Source organism: Dermacentor albipictus, unplaced genomic scaffold, assembly GCF_038994185.2.
Source record: "Dermacentor albipictus isolate Rhodes 1998 colony unplaced genomic scaffold, USDA_Dalb.pri_finalv2 scaffold_30, whole genome shotgun sequence".
NCBI lineage: Eukaryota > Metazoa > Arthropoda > Arachnida > Ixodida > Ixodidae > Dermacentor > Dermacentor albipictus.
The window spans coordinates 2,949,854-2,967,669 of NW_027225584.1; the positions used below are offsets into that span (position 1 = coordinate 2,949,854).

The 17,816-nt window shown below is 48.1% G+C and overlaps 1 protein-coding gene across 1 annotated transcript; it reads right to left on the reverse strand.

Moving 5' to 3' along the window:
• Positions 1-15,987: 15,987 nt before the first annotated feature.
• LOC135918070 (E3 ubiquitin-protein ligase MARCHF2-like) lies at positions 15,988-17,553 on the reverse strand. Its single transcript, XM_065451734.2, has one exon. It carries the CDS (start codon positions 17,394-17,396, stop codon positions 16,296-16,298), a length of 1,101 nt encoding a protein of 366 aa, XP_065307806.2. The 5' UTR covers positions 17,397-17,553; the 3' UTR covers positions 15,988-16,295.
• Between the last annotated feature and the right edge of the window lie 263 nt (positions 17,554-17,816).

Here is a 17,816-nt window from a genome sequence, read left to right on the forward strand (position 1 = left end):
GACGCCCATCTCAGTTAGGAGTCGTCTGCCCGCCCTGGTGCCGGAGAGCCTGAGAATCTGTGCCCTTTCTTGTGCTTCTGCAATCTCTTCGAGGGTATTATGAATACCCAACTGCAGGAGTCGGTCGGTGCGTGTGTAGTTTGGTAGTCTAAGCGCGCTCTTGATTTCCCTCCTTATCATGGCATTTAGCTTGTCTCGCTCGGCCCTCTTCCAGACTTGCATGGCCGATACGTACGTAAAATGGCACAACAACAAAGCGTGGACTAGCCTTAACAGATTCTCTTCACTCAGGCCTCTCCTTCTGTTAGCTACCCGCCTGATTAGGCCGATGACGCTATCCGTCTTCTTTGCTAGTTTGTGAATGGTGATGCTATTTGTGCCTGTCCCTTCGAGTGTCATTCCCAAGATTCGAATGGACGCGACTTTGGGAATGGGATATCCGCAATAGGTGTAGAGATTAATGTCAATTTAAGTGGGGGGTTTCCAGTTATGTGGCTTGCGGCCCTTTCTACTTGGGCTGTAGAGAAGGAGCTCCGATTTCTTTGGGGAGCACCGGAGTCCCGTATCGGTTAGAAAGCGCTCTTAGTGTCGACAGCTTCCTGGAGAGCGGCTTCGACTTGTCCGTCACTGCCACCCGCGCACCAGACAGTGATGCCATCCGCGTAGATCGTGTGACCGATGCCCTGGACCTTGCCTAGATACCTTGAGAGGTCGACCATTGCGATGTTGAAGAGGAGTGGTGAGATGACTGACCCCTGGGGGGTGCCTCTTCTGCTCAGCTCCATTTTCTCCGATTCCAAATCTCCAGCCTTGAGGATGGCGCATCGTTTGCTCAAGAAAGACCTGACGAAGGCATGGAAGGAGGAGCCCAGGTCGAGCTTGGAGATGGCGTGGAGGACGAACTCGTGACGGATGTTATCAAAGGCCTTCTCCAGGTCCAAACCAAAGATGGCTCTCGTGTCCAGAGTGCAACGTTCCAGGATTTGGATCTTGATAAGCTTCATGGCGTCCTGGGTGGAGAGGCCTGGCCTGAAACCTATCATGTTGTGAGGGAAAAGGTCGTTGGTCTCGATATACTCGGTAATTCTGTTATGGATGGCGTGTTCGGCCACCTTCCCTACACATGACGTCAGTGAGATTGGGCGGAGGTTGTCCAGGCTCGGTGGTTTACCGGGCTTTGGGATTAGTATGACCTTCGCCAACTTCCATTCTTCGGGTACAATTCCCTGCTCCCAAATCCGATTTATCTCATCTGTAAGAAACTCGATCGATGCGTCCTCTAGGTTTCTGAGAGCCTTGTTGTTAATGTGATCCGGGCCGGGTGCTGACCTACCATTGAGGTCGTGTAGGGCGCGGCGGATTTCTCTGATTTCGAAAGGCTCGTCCAGCGCGGAGTTCGGCTTCCCTTTGTATACTGGGTATGCCGCCTCATCGGCCACATTCTTCAGCGGCAGGTATTTCTTAGCCAACATCTCCAGCATGTCCTTTTCCGAAGACGACTTCTTGGCTTCGTGGAGCGCTTTAGCGAGGACACTTCTCTGGTTTGACTTGGTGCCGGAGTCGTCGAGCAAGAGTTTGAGAAGATTCCACTTCCCTCCCGTGCGCATCTGCCCGTCGATTGAATTGCAAATTTCGTCCCATTGCTGCCTAGATAGGGCTTGGCAGTGCTCGTCGACCTGCTTGTTGATCTCGGCTATCTTTTTTCTGAGCTTGCAATTCAAGCGTTGGCTTTTCCACCTCTCGAGAAGGTGTGCTAGCCTGCTATTCATTTTGTCTGTCTGTAGATCCGTCTCTATGGTTTTGGTGGTGGAGCAGACATCTTGCAGAATAAGTGCGCACCACTGGACGAGACTTTCCGGCTTTTCTCCACGGGCGGCGCGGGCCTTGCGAACCTCACGGAATTTGTCCCAGTCAGGCACCGAGAACGCCTTCTTTCTTTTCTGCTCCACTTGTAAGCTGGTGACCGTGATGTAGTGATCACTACCGAGGTCTATGAGCAGATTCGACCACATGGCTGAGCCAGCGTTTTTAACAAAGGCAAGATCCGGGACAGAGTCCCTGGTCGAGGAGGTGCCCGGTCTGGTGGGAAAGGCTGGGTCCGTCAATAGAGAGTCCCGCATCTCCCGCCTCCTGCCACAGGCTTCTGCCCTTGACCGTGTCGTGCGTGTAGTTCCACGCGTGAAAGGGGGTGTTGAAATCGCCGGCCACAACCAGGGCAAGAAACAATGACTGATCAGGTTTCACTCCAGGGATACAAAGCTCTTGCTCTCCGTGGGGATGGCAGAGGATCCTGCACATTAGTCAGCAGCAAGTTCACTTTCATCGCACACGATCTAGGGGTCCGGCCTAGCAAGACGGAGACCTCCCTAGTAGAAGTCATCCCAAGCCAATCCAATATCTCTAGCATTTTTATACTTAACGTATATAGCAGCCCGAGCGATCACAGACAACGTTTCAAAACCATCATCACTAGGGCAACGAAACTCGCCGGAAACCACGCATCACTTTTTTTATTGGATTCCCTCACATAAAGGTCAGATAGAGGGTGCTCTTCCCAAACTCAATGAGTCGGCTCACGGGGCTGCGCACGCACTTGCCCACCGCGCTACTCCCGTCCAATCGGAAGAAGACTTCCAGAGAACAGGGACACGCCTTCCACCTACAACGAGATTACTAAACACTACTATCTCAGCCATAGAACCTACTTTGTTCCTCATCTGCGGCTCAATGAAGCTCAAGCACTAACGCTCTGTCTGCTACAAACGAATACGCATCCCAATCCGTCGCTCTTACATACAATCTATCCGGATACTTACAGTGATGGTACTTGCAACGATTGCAGAGAACTAGCCACTTTAGAACACATGCTCTGGCGGTGTACCCGGTCACGCTCTATCATCGATAACAGCTCGGCCGTATGGGAGGCAGTTCTCCGCAGCCCTCCTCTGGTAGACCTACTCTGGCCTGTTGTCCTGTAGGCAAACGACGCGGCCAAGAGGGTTGGCCTTCCGTTTCCCACGTGGGAGCGGCCAGCTTCGTGATGACTCACGATCTGCAGGACCTCAATCAAGCTTTGCCATACCATAACATATATATACAAATGGGTCAGTCAATAACTCCTGTTGGATTGTGACGCGATGTTGTGGCGAATATTCTGGCTTACGCTTGATGTGCACTGTTGTGTGCTCTGTGAATGTAGTAAATGCGATGTGTTGTGAGCTGGCGCCTGTGCACGGCTTAGCACAACAAGTCTCGAACGGTGAACGTTGATTTTTTTTCCACAGAGAAGTCGCCCCCGAGAAATATAGATGGCACGGCCTCCATCGTTATATTAGTTCGTTATATAGTTCGTCCACAAGCCTCCATCGCAGCACGTACAGGCCGCTACGGGAGTTTCGTTAACATACGTACATGTACTTAGCTTTGTCTACGACCCTACACTCAAGGTTTCAATGGCCCATCCAGAGAGCAACTTTGACTGCTGTAGAGGCCCGAACGTGAGTCACGCAATGCCACTTCATACGTCATAGCGATAGCAGCACAGGTCTCTCCAGTCATGGCCCTAGAGCTCAATATGCTCCCATAGGCGGATGCCAATTCAGTGCATGCCTAGTCTTTCGGGTATCAGACGGAATGTAGTTGCACACGCGACGTCCCAGGTTTAAAGAAAGAGAGACAGAAAAATGGGGCAAGCCAGGCTGGAAAATCTAGTCTGCTACCCTGCAGTGAGGAACGGTAGAGGGGAGGTAGAAAGGTAAGAAAGTAGAGAAAGAAAGAGAGCGTCAAAGGGAGCACGGACACACGATCGCAGCCAGTGACTATAACCGCAGACTACCGCAGCACTGCATCACGTGCAGCCCAGCGAACACCAATTCAGGATACAGCCGCTTGTGCAGGTGTTAAAAAAAAATGGTAGGCGACCGCAATCCCTTACTTAGGTGTCTCTCAGTGGCACTCGAACCTCGGCGTTCGTGTTCCTTAGGTTAAATTCAGCTGAACGCAGCGGACGAACCGAACTCGGAGCCAACTGTTTTTCATTAATTAGCTGGATAAATATCATGGCACTTTCTTGTGTGTCACGTCTTTAGTGACGTCATTACTTCTGCTTTCTACTTCTGGATAGAATGTATAAGAGCGGCTGAACGAGGAGGCAGAAAGTAACAAATAGACAGAGGCAGGGCTTCTGTGTGTATTTCTTTCTACGGCCTCGTTCAGTCGCGCTTATACACTCTGTCATGGATTCTAATCAACTTGCCCGCCAACGTGTTTTAACCAAGTTCTAAATCTTGGTTTCCAGGAATTTCGTCAAAGTCGTTTTCACGTGGCGGCTCTCTAAATTCTACGGTTATGTGCTTTGATGTGCGATAATCCGTGATTTTTAATTAATTCCAATTATTCCAGACACTTCAGTAGCTCAACTTGTAACTGAACCTATGCTATGATACCGTATTTATAATGAAACCCATGAATTTCGTAATGTACTATCTTTCCTATATTTTTTTATTGATTTTCGATTGCCTCCCCGGTCGCCTGAGGAGATGATCCGGAAGTGCTGCGCAAGAAATAAAGGTTTCATTCAATGGTTTTGCGACTAAAAAAATGAAATCAATTCTACACTGTGAAGATGGAATGGTAGCGAAAGCTCACGAGGGTCAAAGCTGTCAAACGAAAAGCAAAGTGCTTTCGCCGCCATTCCATCTTCACAGTGTGGTACTGTTGTCATTTTTTGCGTTGCGAGGCTAGCGCCGTTGCTCGTTCGAAGGTGCCCGGGCTCACGATTGTCGTTTTCGTTCAGCATCGCGGATACGTTCTTGCTCGGTGGTCGTTTCGCGCCAGTGCCGCTTACATTCTCTTTGCTGTTGCTTCCGGCGCTCCTCCCACGCATGTTGTTCTTCGGGTGTACGAACTATACGTGTCTGCCCCATCGATAATGCAGCTCTTTTTAGCGCATGTACCTCTCCTGCACGCTTATATACTGCGATAGCCTTGGCGTCACGCTGTTCTTCACAGCGAGCGTTCTAATCTGTTCCGAATTTTAACATCTGCGGCGCCGCACTGCACCCGTATGGGTTTGTTAGAAATCGCCAAGTCCGTTTCTGTTGTCGGACGCCGAAAATAAACTACGGGAAGTTAGTCATATACAGCTTTCGCAGAAAAACTGTAGAAGCTGCCTTCGTCACCCTCCATTAGATGTGATTGGTCATCCCGGGCTATTCCCCTGTGATGATCAGATTCACAGAAGCATACCTAACTACTAGCTCTAGCGCATTCGGGCCAGCGCGCTAGAGATTGGACTAGTTGCGTACGAACCACAGAATTTATTTATCATCCAACCCGTTTCATGACGTGACGGAACGAAATCCTATTGAGGGATTCGCAAGCACATTAACTACCAACCCCCACATTCAACACTAAAAAAATAAATTATGGGGTTTTACGATCCAAAACCACTTTCTGATTATGAGGCATACCGTAGTGGAGGACTCCAGAAATTTCGACCACCTGGGGTTCTTTAACGTGCACTTAAACCTAAGTACACGGGTGTTTTCGCCCCCATCGAAGTGCTGCCACCGGGACCGGGATTCGATCCCGCGACCTTATGCTCAACAGCCTAATACCATAGCCACTGAGCAACCGCGGCGGGTAACACTAAATACTGAGTATACGGACGAGTTTTCCACCTGCATGGCGTGCGACTGCTTCAATAAATAATCTCCGGGTATTGTGAGCTTTTCCACGTGCTTACGCAGCTGGCCGCGGGAGCCTAAGTCACATATTACTGCACGTAGACCTACGACCCATGAAGTGTGGCAGGCGGGCGTCATAAAGGCACTGATTGGACATCTTAGACTTCCAGACAAGTCTCCCGACTACGTCTTCCTTTTCTCGGTGGACCAGAACCGGGTTTGCGCCCTAAAGTTCTCCTCTGTCTTTGAAACAAAAAATAAAAGCACAGATAATGTTAACAAAGCATGGACATCACTGCACGATTACGACCGCGAGTATAGGCGAAATCAGAACAGCGTATAGGGAATGGTTCTTCACATCTCGCGGGCATACAACTGCAGCGTGATAAATTGCAACAATTAGTTTCGCGTTCGATATTCTAACAAATTTGCACAATGATGAACTAGTTTCTGGCAATTCTGAGTCTACGCGAGGAAAAAGAAAGGGTAAAAAATATGAAAAGACTGAACGGGTATATGAAAATTCTTAGCAGCCATACAGTGAGAGCTTGAAATCGTAATGAGCCCCTAAAAGTCCGCATTGATTCTTAAGCCTTTAGAATGATCACTCAAACCTGCAGGGATACGCATAAACGAAACGGTTGAAACTTCGCTGGCACAAACAGTTCCCCATCGCGCTACAAGGTCCATCGTAAGTGTCATTTATTTGTGGGGTTTAGGCGTTTATCTGACGATGTATGCGTCCTCAGATGCCGTGTGACGATTCGTGCAGATACATTGACGAGCTAATTAAATCTTGAATGATGCCTGGTCATCAGGTAAAGTTATGTACAACGAAGTGCGCACATCCGCGCTTGCAAGCTCAGTTGCAATTTTTGTTTGATTACGAGCCTCAGTATTGTAACACACTTTTTGCAAGGTTTAAACCGTATCCCCTCTTTCTGTCATTCCACTAAGAACTACGTAACAACCCCAGAAGGGAAGGGCGACATGACAAATATATATAGGGTTTACATTACGTCATGGTGGCCGCAATCTTACGTTACTAGCGTGTCCAGAAGCTTCGTGAACACGAAAAGTCGCAACACGAACGGAGCCTAGCAACAAAACGATAACAGCGATGATGTAGTGAAAAACTGGCAACGCCAGAAAGTGCAACAAAGTTCGTGTGATATGGCGGCACCGACGTCAATGTGTTGTTGTGGTAATAGTATGACGAGAATTCCGTCGGAGTTGTCACGTGACAATTCTGTGAACGCTTTCTAGTTTAGCTTCCTACAAGCTTTCTACTAGCGAAATCCTGTAACGCCTCGGATATTCCGAAATGTTGCAAATAAGGTGTAATATGTAAAGCTTTAATAAATTCTGGCGTTTGACGTGTCCAAACCACAATGTTAAAAGGCCACTAGGGGAGTCCGGATTCATTTTGACCACCTTGGGTTATTTAACGTGCGCCCAGTGCGCGGTAAAGAAATGTTTTCGCATTTCGTCGCGATGAAAATGCGGTCAGGAGTCGATCTTGCGTCCTCGGGCTAAGTAGCGAATCGACAAAGGAAGTACGCCACCATGGCAAGCGCTAATACTGAAGACAGGACATAATTTATAACACTGAAAAATACATTGGAAAAACGAGTTGATATTAAGACTAGCTGTTTTAAAATACGTGCGAACAGTCTTTATTTGCAAAAAAATATACAGTAAAAAGTTAAAAAAAGGCCAAGTAGCACAGCGCTCACATTCCGACAAAAAATATTTAAATTACAAAGAATATTTGACGCTTCACATTGCCGACATCAGAACACGAATAAAAGCGTTTACCGAAACTACAGCAAAGATCTACCAAAACGTGAAGCCTGTAGGTGGGCGGAGCGCGTAGGCTGGCTGCTGCAGCGCGGAAGGGAGGTCTTCCGGCAAAACGTGAGGCGAAGGTTCCAAAGCCCCTCGCGGACCGCCGCCTTGAGCTGGTGCCGTGGACGTGCGTCCAGTCTCATTGACGTTTCCAGCGACGACGTCCACCAGCTCTTGCACGACCGCGGATTGACCGCCCGTAGTCCCGCCTTGTCCGCCTGCGGCTGCTCCCCTGGCTACAGGCGGAGCCAGGATCCTGCGCATCGGATTCCTTGCCTGCCATGCCGCGAATGCTCGGTAGTGAAAGCGAACCGAAAGGAACGACCACGCCACGTAGGCCATGACCAAGAGGCCGGCCAGAGTGACCAGGCCGGCAGCTTCAATAATGTGGCCTTCGTGCGCTTGATTCGAGGCGTTGTGGGTGCACAAGAAACACCTAAGGGCGGCCACCGGCGTCAGGAGAGCGAAGCAAAATAAGTCTCCCAGCACCGCCCGCTGCGAGTCGCCGTGCAGCGCCCAGGCGAAGAACTGGTGCACGCGAGTAGCTTGGGCCGCGGTAGGAAAGCGGTGGTGGCAAATTTCGCAATGATCTGTGTTTCGCGCGTTCAGCCATTGCTCTAGGCAGGTGAGGTGCACGAGGCCCATGGTGCCGGAGCACCTGCACAGCGACGCAAGCGAGTCCATTTGGTCTCCCTCGTGGCAAATGCGGCATACCGGTCCGCTACTCGCCGTTACGTTGAGACAGCTGGCAGGTGTCTGTGGGGGACTGCCAGTCCACTTAGAGTCGCTCTCGAAGTCACTAGTTGCATTCGACCTTGGAGAACATGCCAGAATAACGTCCGTAGGTGGCAGGATAACTATCTTCTCCCTCTTTACTTCGCATTCTGGGCTCGAGTCAAGAAAGACAAGCCAACCCGTGGGCGTGCAAGATGGTGAAGGCTCGATGTCAGAGGACAGTTCCCGTCTGGCACCACGGGACTCTGGAGACGGCGAAGGAGATGACGACCAGGAAAAGTGACACTTCTGCTCTTCGTCGAGTATCGGAGCCTCGCTGTCGCCCTCGTGGAAGCTCCTTCTTCGACATGCACGGCTGCGCGGTATTCGGACGGCAAGTTCGCGCAGTCGCGGACAGTGGGCACCCGTCCAACTTGGAGCGGCGGCAGCTCGTGATTGCGCCGGCGTGTCTTCGGTAAGAGCCTCGTACCGGTCGTTAGGCATGACGCTGTCCTTCTGCTCGCGCAAGCAAGTCCGTGACTTCATATGTAGGGGATCGCACTGATCGCGCGAGCACCCACGAAAAAATTCGTGCAGCGCCTCCTCTCCGGAACCTTAAGGTGAGGGAACGCTGACGTAAAGCAACTCTCTCCTCCCCTTTGGCTGTTCTTTTATGCCGTTATCACTTTCGGTGTTATATCAGTCCCCTCGAAACATTTTCTTTAGCGTAAAACTCATTGGAGCGCTGCCATTCCCCGCCCTCTATGAATGAAACGCACGAGGCTGTGAACTACAACGTTTATCGTCTACAAAAAAAGGAATGTGATGATGCGCACAAGCGCGTATATGCTTGGTTTGTTGTTTCACTCTCAATACTGCGGGTGCAAAGAGAGGGCGTGAGGGGTTGAGGTGAGCAGCTTTGTCGCTTTCGCTTTCTGACATTAATACCCGTGATCTAGAAGTGTAAACGTCTGAAGCTACTGTGGTATATTTATTCAATAAAATTAGGAAGGCGACTGTAGTACGTACACCCGCGAGCAAAGGTATACGGACCATGAATAGCGCGATAAAGGTAATTTTTTGCTCTCTCTGTGAATGCAACTTAGAAGTGAAGTTGCAGTCCACACTTGGCATTACGAATTTTCTAGAGCACTTGACAGTGTCCGTGTATGCGTGTTAATTAAGAAGAACTTCTACTCTTTCGGGTACCCTGTGGTCCGTACACTTTTGCTCACGGGTTTACATACGTGTTATTCTGAATTCTGATGTTGCATCTTTTTTCAGTAAAATGGGACAAATATTCTTTCATCTTTCGAGGAAGTAAAACGGGGTGGTAATCCTTGGAGACGTGAACGTTGACACACATTAGCCATATTAATTATACAGAAGTACTTAATTCTTTCAACTTTCGCAACACGATCAACATTAACTAACCTGATTGACTAATGCATTGGCAACAGCAACTGACCTATGTTGACTAGCACTGAATCGAAAAGGAATGCTGGCATTTACGATGAACCAATATCGGATCACCTTCCTGTCTTTGTTTCCATAAATGACCTAAGCAAAAAGAGTGCAACGTGTTTGACAATGGTCGGCATAGTAGATTACAACTTGCTGCAGAATAACATTCTCGCCATTGACTTTGATAACGTGTACGATAATGATGTCAATATCGGATTTCAGAATGTAATACAAATTGTTTCCTGTGCCGGTCGACGATAGCGGTTGAAACATAACTTTAAGCTCATGGAAGACTCCTTTGAGTCCCTGAATGACGAATGAGATTCTTGTATTGCTGAAGCAAAATATTTTGCTTGCACAAATGAAGGGCTGCGTAAACATACTGATGTTTATTTTGGCTAGTTTAAAATTTAGGAAACCCGTATCTTTCATGACAACACGATTGGCGGAATACTATTCCACTTTTACTGAAAAAGCTCAAGGTAATTGTAAAGGGACTTGGGAGATCGTAAACGAATTGTTGTGAAATATACCTTCACAACGCCATCGATGCATGCACTGTGGATGACTTTATTAATTATTTCGCTGAAATCGGGTCAGTATAAGCAGCGAAGTTCCCTTCTAATAGAAACAAATACCTTTAACACTCTTTATCGAATACGTTAATTTGCTGTTCACAACATTAGAGAAAATTCAATATACCTTTGTTAATGTGCGCACCAGTGAGGCGAGGGTCTTAGACGGGGTTACAAGCGTGGTTAGTGAAATATGATATTGATATCCTGGGCCCCGTCTTATGTCCCACATTTTACCATTCGTTGCGTAAGTCAATGTATCCCTCTTGTTTAATAAAGCCAAAGTCGTGCCTGTATATAAAGACTTCAGTAGCTCTGATCCTTCAAGTTACGGACCTATATCTGATTTCAGTATTATCCTTAATACTTTTGAAAGCCTTATTACAAACTGAAACTAGTGACCGCGCGGAACGGTACGAACTAGACAAATACGATACACGGACAAGAGCTGTGAAAAGCTCAAGCATATCGGCCCGCACTGTAACAGACCTATTGGCGTCCAGCAGTATAAGGAAATCATCGACATACCTAAATGCAACTTTTTGTGTGTGCCATTCAAGGACTCCTTCCTGGCTTGTGAGGCAGCAGTTGTCTGCGCTTGTCCGTTGTTCTCTCTTGTGCAGTTCGTGCCGTTTCGCGTTGTCAATAGTTTCAGTATAGAATACCAACCTGTCCAACGTACCATCCTTTCGAAAATTATTGAAAAATGTGTGCGCATCTTCCTTGAAAAACGCCACGCAATTTGCCCTGACCAACATGGATTCGGCTAACATCACCCCACTTCAACAGCTGTGCTAGCTTTAGCAGCAAAAATTATGACGGCTTTATAGAAGAACCTGCTTGCAGCTGTAGTTTTCCTTGACCTAAGGAAAGCTTTTGGTACAGTAGATCACCAGGTTTTGCTAATGAAATAAAAACACTACGGTTTCCTCGTCAAAATTTCCGACTTATTTTCTAAATACATAAGGAATATTAAACAAGGGATCATAATGCGCAATCCTTCAGCATCTTCACTAAACATAATTAACGAAATGGGTACTGCAAAAATCCGTTCTCGCACCCTCGCTGTATTCGTTGTACAATCGATCAACTTTTTAACAGTACCGCTCGAGCGTCGACTGGTCTGCCGCGCGAAGCGACGAGATCAGCAGGAATAGCGCATGCGCACCAATTTCACTGGAAGCCGTTATCTCCGATGAGCCGGGGAGCTTGCACAGAGTTAATCATGCCAGAGGCTGCGTCGTGCTGGTCGAAAGGGCCTAAAAGAGGAAACTTGCCCTTCCACAGAACTTGGTGCGGCTGCGCTGCTCTTATTCATCTGGTCGCTTCGTGCGGTTTTACAACTGAATTTGTTGTTTTGGAACACACTACTCACAACACCATCCTTGGTATTGACTTTCTTGGTGGATGCGGTTACTGAGTGAATTATACAGTGTTCCCTAACTATCATGCACCAAGACTTAAAAATAAAGCAGTAGCGTTACTCGAAGAAAACCTAGTGCAAATTGTTTCCAGCACAGTAGAGCAGCCGCCAATAATTGTTTCGTTACTGAAATACAAGTCGGTAATTGTACTTAATTATCTAACTCGAGAAGTACTGTGCCAATTTTCCAAGTGTCAATGACTCATTTGTAGGCACCGAAAATGGCATCTAAGCGCAGTTTCTTCAGCCGACTTACTAAAGTTGTGTACAATATTTTCCACTAGCAAAGTAACCTCGTGCACGAAATAAGGAAAATACCACATGAGTGCGCTCACACCCGCATCATAAAGCAGCGCCCTCAAATAAGCTAAATGAAAGCAAGTGCATTGCCTGTCGCAAACCCGAAGAGGCAGCGCATCACCTTGATAATGGGACGAAAGGACTACCAACAACAGGTTTCGTGGCTTCGCAGCTATTCCTTCCTCTCATTTCTACGTCACACTTATTATCTGTTTCTCAAAGCCGACTGATCACATTGATAACAGAATCCCCTTGATAACGCGGCCGAAGCACCGCTCAAAATCAATGTAATAGAACGTTTCAAAATTCCGGCTTTGCTCGCACCGCATTGGAAGAGTGCGCGCGAAGCTGCATTTTGCGCCAGAAACTTGCTTCGTACCAAAGCCTAATTAATGTGACCGTCTTATTTTTAATGTAAATACATGCGTCATGCCAAAACAGGTTCGTGTCAAAAAATAGAAGCGAAATAAACAGACCGAGAAGCGACCAAAGTGTAGAGAATAGGCAAAACCGGTGCGTTCAACTAAGTAAATATACCTTTTCTAAATGAGCTGAATTGGCAATCAAGATGTCTGTCCAAAAAAAAAATGCGGTTTGAGTGTGCCCTAATTATCTATGAATTTGTAAGCTCGTGAACATCAGCTGCTGCCTAGAGGACGTCTTCTAGTAGGTCTTCTTTTGCAGCTGCGCAGTACTGTGTCCGTTTTATCACATCTGCAGTGGCTTTCTTGATGACCGACGCCGGCATTCTGCGGCAAACATCCATTATCCTTGTCTTGAGCTAATCTGACGTCCATCTCGATCATGTAAGCACGATCTTTCACATAACCCCAACGAAAGAAATCGAGTGGAGAGAAGTCAGGTGGCCTAGCCGGCCAATTTATGGGCCCGTGCTTTACACTCTATTGCGCACGAAAAGTCACATACAGCTGCAGCTTCATGCTCGGCTACTCCTGTGTGCTGGTGCTCCTTCTTGCTGATACCACAGAAGTGGAAGACGTAACAGCGGGACTTCGCTGAGAAACTCATCCACCACTCCTTCAGAGATTTCATTCACGTAATGCTGTCCAGTCAGTGCGTGATCGAAGAAGATGGGACCGATTATAGCACCGTCGTAAATTCCGAACCGCACATTGAACGACCGCTGGTACTTGTGCCGATTGCGCATTACCCAGTGTGCAGTGTAATCACTCTGATAGCGTGCATTATGCGAATTTATCTGAGAATTTCTGTGAGAATCGGCATCATCTGTGCACATGATGTTGCTCAAAAAGTCCAGTGACTCATTGGCTTTTGTGAGGACCCAAATCGAGAAATCTAGACGATTCTACAGATCTTCCGAGCAATGGTGCTAGTTAAGGGGGTACGGGTAAAAGGCCATCGTTTAGAATCCTCCAAACTAATGACTTGGAAAGTGATACGTAGGCGGCCACATCTCGCACGCTAGCATGAGGGTTTGAGGCCATAAATGCTAGAACATCCGTGCGTAGGCTAGGACTCCAAGATGGAGTCATCCGCCGCTGTTTCTTCAAGCTGCCGGTTTGTATCAGGTTTTGATCATTTCTGTTGATAGTCCATGCGTTTGGTCTACCGCCACACTTCCATGACTGATATATATTTGCGGCCTTCCCCTTGTTGTCATTTTCAGCTCCCAAGGCAAGCATCATGTTTACCTTCTGCTCATGACTAACGGGACGAAACAAAACGCACCTTTAAACCTTTGTACTGACGTTGTAAATTCGCTTTCGTGGTGATAGGTTCTGTAACAACAACAACAAAAAAAAACATCCATGCACTTCATCTGCGCTAAGACAACTATCACAACTTTTTTCCAACTAGCACCAAACGCGACGTGTTACTTCGTCCGGGGTGCGGCAGATAAGGCTCCAGCTCGATCACGGTGTTTTTATTTATTTCCTTTATTTCGTTCTGGATAACTCAGAGGGAGCCTGTTCGAGGGCGCTCCATTATGATCCGGCTGGGAGCGCAGTCACGTGATATTCTCCATATTTCGCGGGATTTATTTATCAGTCAGAAAAATTAGTGCGCAATTAGTACGTCACTCAATATACCGCAGTTAGATGACCCTTGGCTGTGCCAACAAATGCCTCATTGACAGCTTGATAATTAGGACAGTACGCCTCAAGTTAAATAATTACAACTACCTAATCAAATCTCAGTAACGAAAAAATTACTGGCAGCTAATCCACTGTACTGCAAACGATATGCACTAGGTTTTCTTCAAGTAACCCACTGCTCTTATTTAAATTCTTGGTGCAATATTGTTAATTGGGACACCCTGCATATATTTATGACTTTGCATGCAAGTGACAATGTTTTTATCCCTAATAAATGTGTACACTATAACAACTGTCTTTTTTTCATGAGTCGTTAGCATTGCTTCCTCCAAAGAGAAGTAATGCCGAGACACACAACATTCCCATGCATTTCACATGTCATTGATAAAAGACTCTCCCGAAGGGGTCACTAAAGTCTATAGTTGTTTTTTTCATGGTAATAAAAAGCACGCGAAGCTATTTGAAGCATGGGGAACATACAAACAAGATATTCATTCTCTACGCATAAGCTAACCATACCTTTAGAAATAATTTTTAATTGGCCAGCTCCATCTCTTTCAAAAATACAATAAAATTTGGCCTGTGGGTGTATTTAAATATATTGTGTATTGTGTTTACAGTGGGAATTTAAAACAATATTCAAGTGAAAAAATACGGATGAGGCAGCCGCCGCTAGTGCCTCAAATCCGCGTGTCCTGCTATTGTAAGGATTTGGAGAAATAAAGTGAAAATATGAATTAAAAGCCATGCAGGTCCGCGCTTCATCAGTCATCATCAGGGTCATCAGTTAAGGTTCAGTTCGACAAAGTGATCACGTCCTTGCTTGAAAGCTGAGTTGTAACTCCTTTTACTGTGAAGCTGTATACCTCTACCGTGCAAGGAAATTTTCGTGTAAGCAAAAAACTTATACGTGGGCCGATCCCGGAGATAGTGCAATGCCGGGCCGACCCTTGGAGGTGAAGCAGGCGTTAAGCACTCTCCATACGTGGGCCGATTCCGGAGATTGTGCAATACTGGCCCGACATGGCGCGGAGGTGCACTTGGCCATTAAGGGGTCCACATACACCGCTTCGCTGGTCGTCACTTTCAGAGGGAAAGGGCACCTAGTTTTTTTATCACGAGCCTCAGTATTGTACTCAACTCGCAATGTTTGAACCGTATCCGCTCTTTGTCATGCTATTGGAACCACGTAGCTATCCAAGAAGGCAAGGGCGACATCGCACATAGATATACGGTGTACATTACGTCCTTGTGGCCGCAACTGTACGCGAGAAGCGTATCCAGAAGAGGGATAAACACGAAAGGTCACAAAATGACTGGCACCGAGCAACAAAATGATAACTGCGATAATGCCCTTTTGGACGGTCACCATGAGAAAGTGAAACAAAGTACGTGTGATATGGCACACCGACAACAACGTGGCCACCTTGTAGTACTAACACGGTAAGAATTGCCTACGTATTGTCATGTGAAAATTCCATAAAAGCTTTCTACTTTGGAATGCACTAGCAATATCCTGTAACACCGCGGATACTGCGAAATGTTGCGAGTAAGGTTTAAGGTATGTAAACCTCGAACTGCTGTAAAAATTTCTGGGGTTTTACATGCCAAAACCGCAATATAGTAAGGCACGCCAATGGGGGAGTCCACATTCATTATGACAACCTGAGGTTCTTTAACCTGCGCCCACTGCGCGGTACACGGACGTTCTTCCATTTCGACGCAATCAAAATGCGGCCGGCCATACGTCGACCGAGATTCGATCCTGTGGCCTCTGGCCTAGTAGCGCTATGTCAGAGAAACTACCCCACCACGGCAAGCGCTAATGCTGTAGACTGGAAATCATTTATAACACTGAATAAGACATTGGAAAAACGGGTTGATATCAAGACTAGCCGTTTTAAAATACGTGAAAACTGTCTTTATTTGCGGTAAAGTATACAGTAAAAAGTTAAAACAGGCGATGTTGCACAGCGCTAACAGTCTGCCAGAAGTGCTTAAATTAAAAGGAAGACTTAACGCATCTTATTGCTTAGACGCTAAAAGGAATGAGAATGTGTATGGAAACTGCAACAGAGATCTACCAAAACACGAAGCCTGCAAATGGCCCGAGCGCGTAGGCTGGCTGCTGCAGCACAGCAGGCAGGTCTTCCGGCAAAACGTGAGGCGAAGGTTCCAAAGCAGCTCGAAGGCCGCCGCCTTGACCCTATGCCGTGGACGTGCGCCCGGTCTCGACGCTGCCAGCGACGACGTCCATCTCTCGCACGCCCCCAGATTGACCATCCGTCGTCCTGTATTGTCCACCTGCAGCTGCTCCCCTAGGTAAAGGCGGTGCCAGGATTCTGTGCATCGGATTCCTTGCCTGCCATGCCGCGAAAGCTCGGTATTGGAAGCGAACCGCGAGGAACGCCCATTCCGCGTAGGCTGTGACCAAGAGTCCGGCCAGAGCGACTAGGCTGGCCGCCTCAATGATGCGGCCTTCGAACGCTTGCTTCGAAGCGTTGTGGGTGCACAAGAAAAAGCTCAGCGCGGTCACCGGCGTCAGGAGTGCGAAGCAAAACAAGTCTCCCAGCACCGCCCGCTGCGAATTGCCGTGCAGCGCCCAGTGGAAGAAGCGGCGTACGCAAGAGTGTTGGCCCGCGGTAGGAAAGCGGTGGTGGCAAAGTTCGCAATGGTCTATGTTTCGGGTGTTCAGCCAGCGCTCTAAGCAGATGACATGCACGAGGCCCATGGTGCCCGAGCACCTGCACAACGACACAAGCGAGTCCTGTTGGTCTCCCTCGTGGCAAATGCGGCATATGGGTCCGCTACTCGCCGTTACGTTGAAAGAACTGGCAGGTGTCTGTGCAGGACTGCCAGTCCACTTCGGGTCGCTTTCGAAGTCGCTACTTTGGTTCGAGCTTGGAGAAGAGGCCTGGAAAACGTCCGCAGGGGGCACGATAACTATTTTCTTGTTCTTTCCTTCGCTTTCTGGGCTCGAATCAACAAAGACAAGGTTACCCGGGGACGTACAAAATGGCGAAGGCTCGATGTCGGAGGGCAGTTCCCGGTTGGCACCGCGGGGCTCTGGAGACGGCGAAGGAGAGGACGACGACCAAGAAAAGTGGCAGTTCTGCTCTTCGTCGAGTATCGGAGCCTCGCTGTCACCCTCGTGGAAGCTCCTTCTTCGACACGCACGGCTGCGCGGTATTCGGACGGCAAGTTGCCGCAGCCGAGAACAGTGGCCACCCGTCCCAGATGGTGCGGCGGCAGCTCGTGATTGTGCTGGCGCGTCTTCGGGAAGAGCCTGGTACCGGTCGTTAGGCATGGCGCCGTCCTTGTGCTCGCGCAAGGAAGTCCGTGGCTTTATGTAGGGGATCGCACTGATCGCGCGGGCACCTACGAAAAAGTTCGTGCAGCGCCTCCTGTCGGGTACCTTAAGGTGAGGCGACGCTGATATAAAGCAACCTTCTCCTCCACTTTGGCAGTTCACTTGTGCCGTTATCATTATCGGTGTATATCAGTCCCCTCAAAACATTTTGTTTGATGTACAACTCATTGAAGCGCTACCATGCGCTACCGTCTATGAATGAAACCCACGAGGCTGTGAACTACAGCGTTTATCGTCTGCGAAAAAGGAACGTGATTGTGCGCACAAACGCATATGCTTGGCATATTCAGTTTTTCTGGACACGTACCAACTAGCGCCCCAAGCGGGCCCGGCACGAAGCTAGCGCGTTTTTAATGG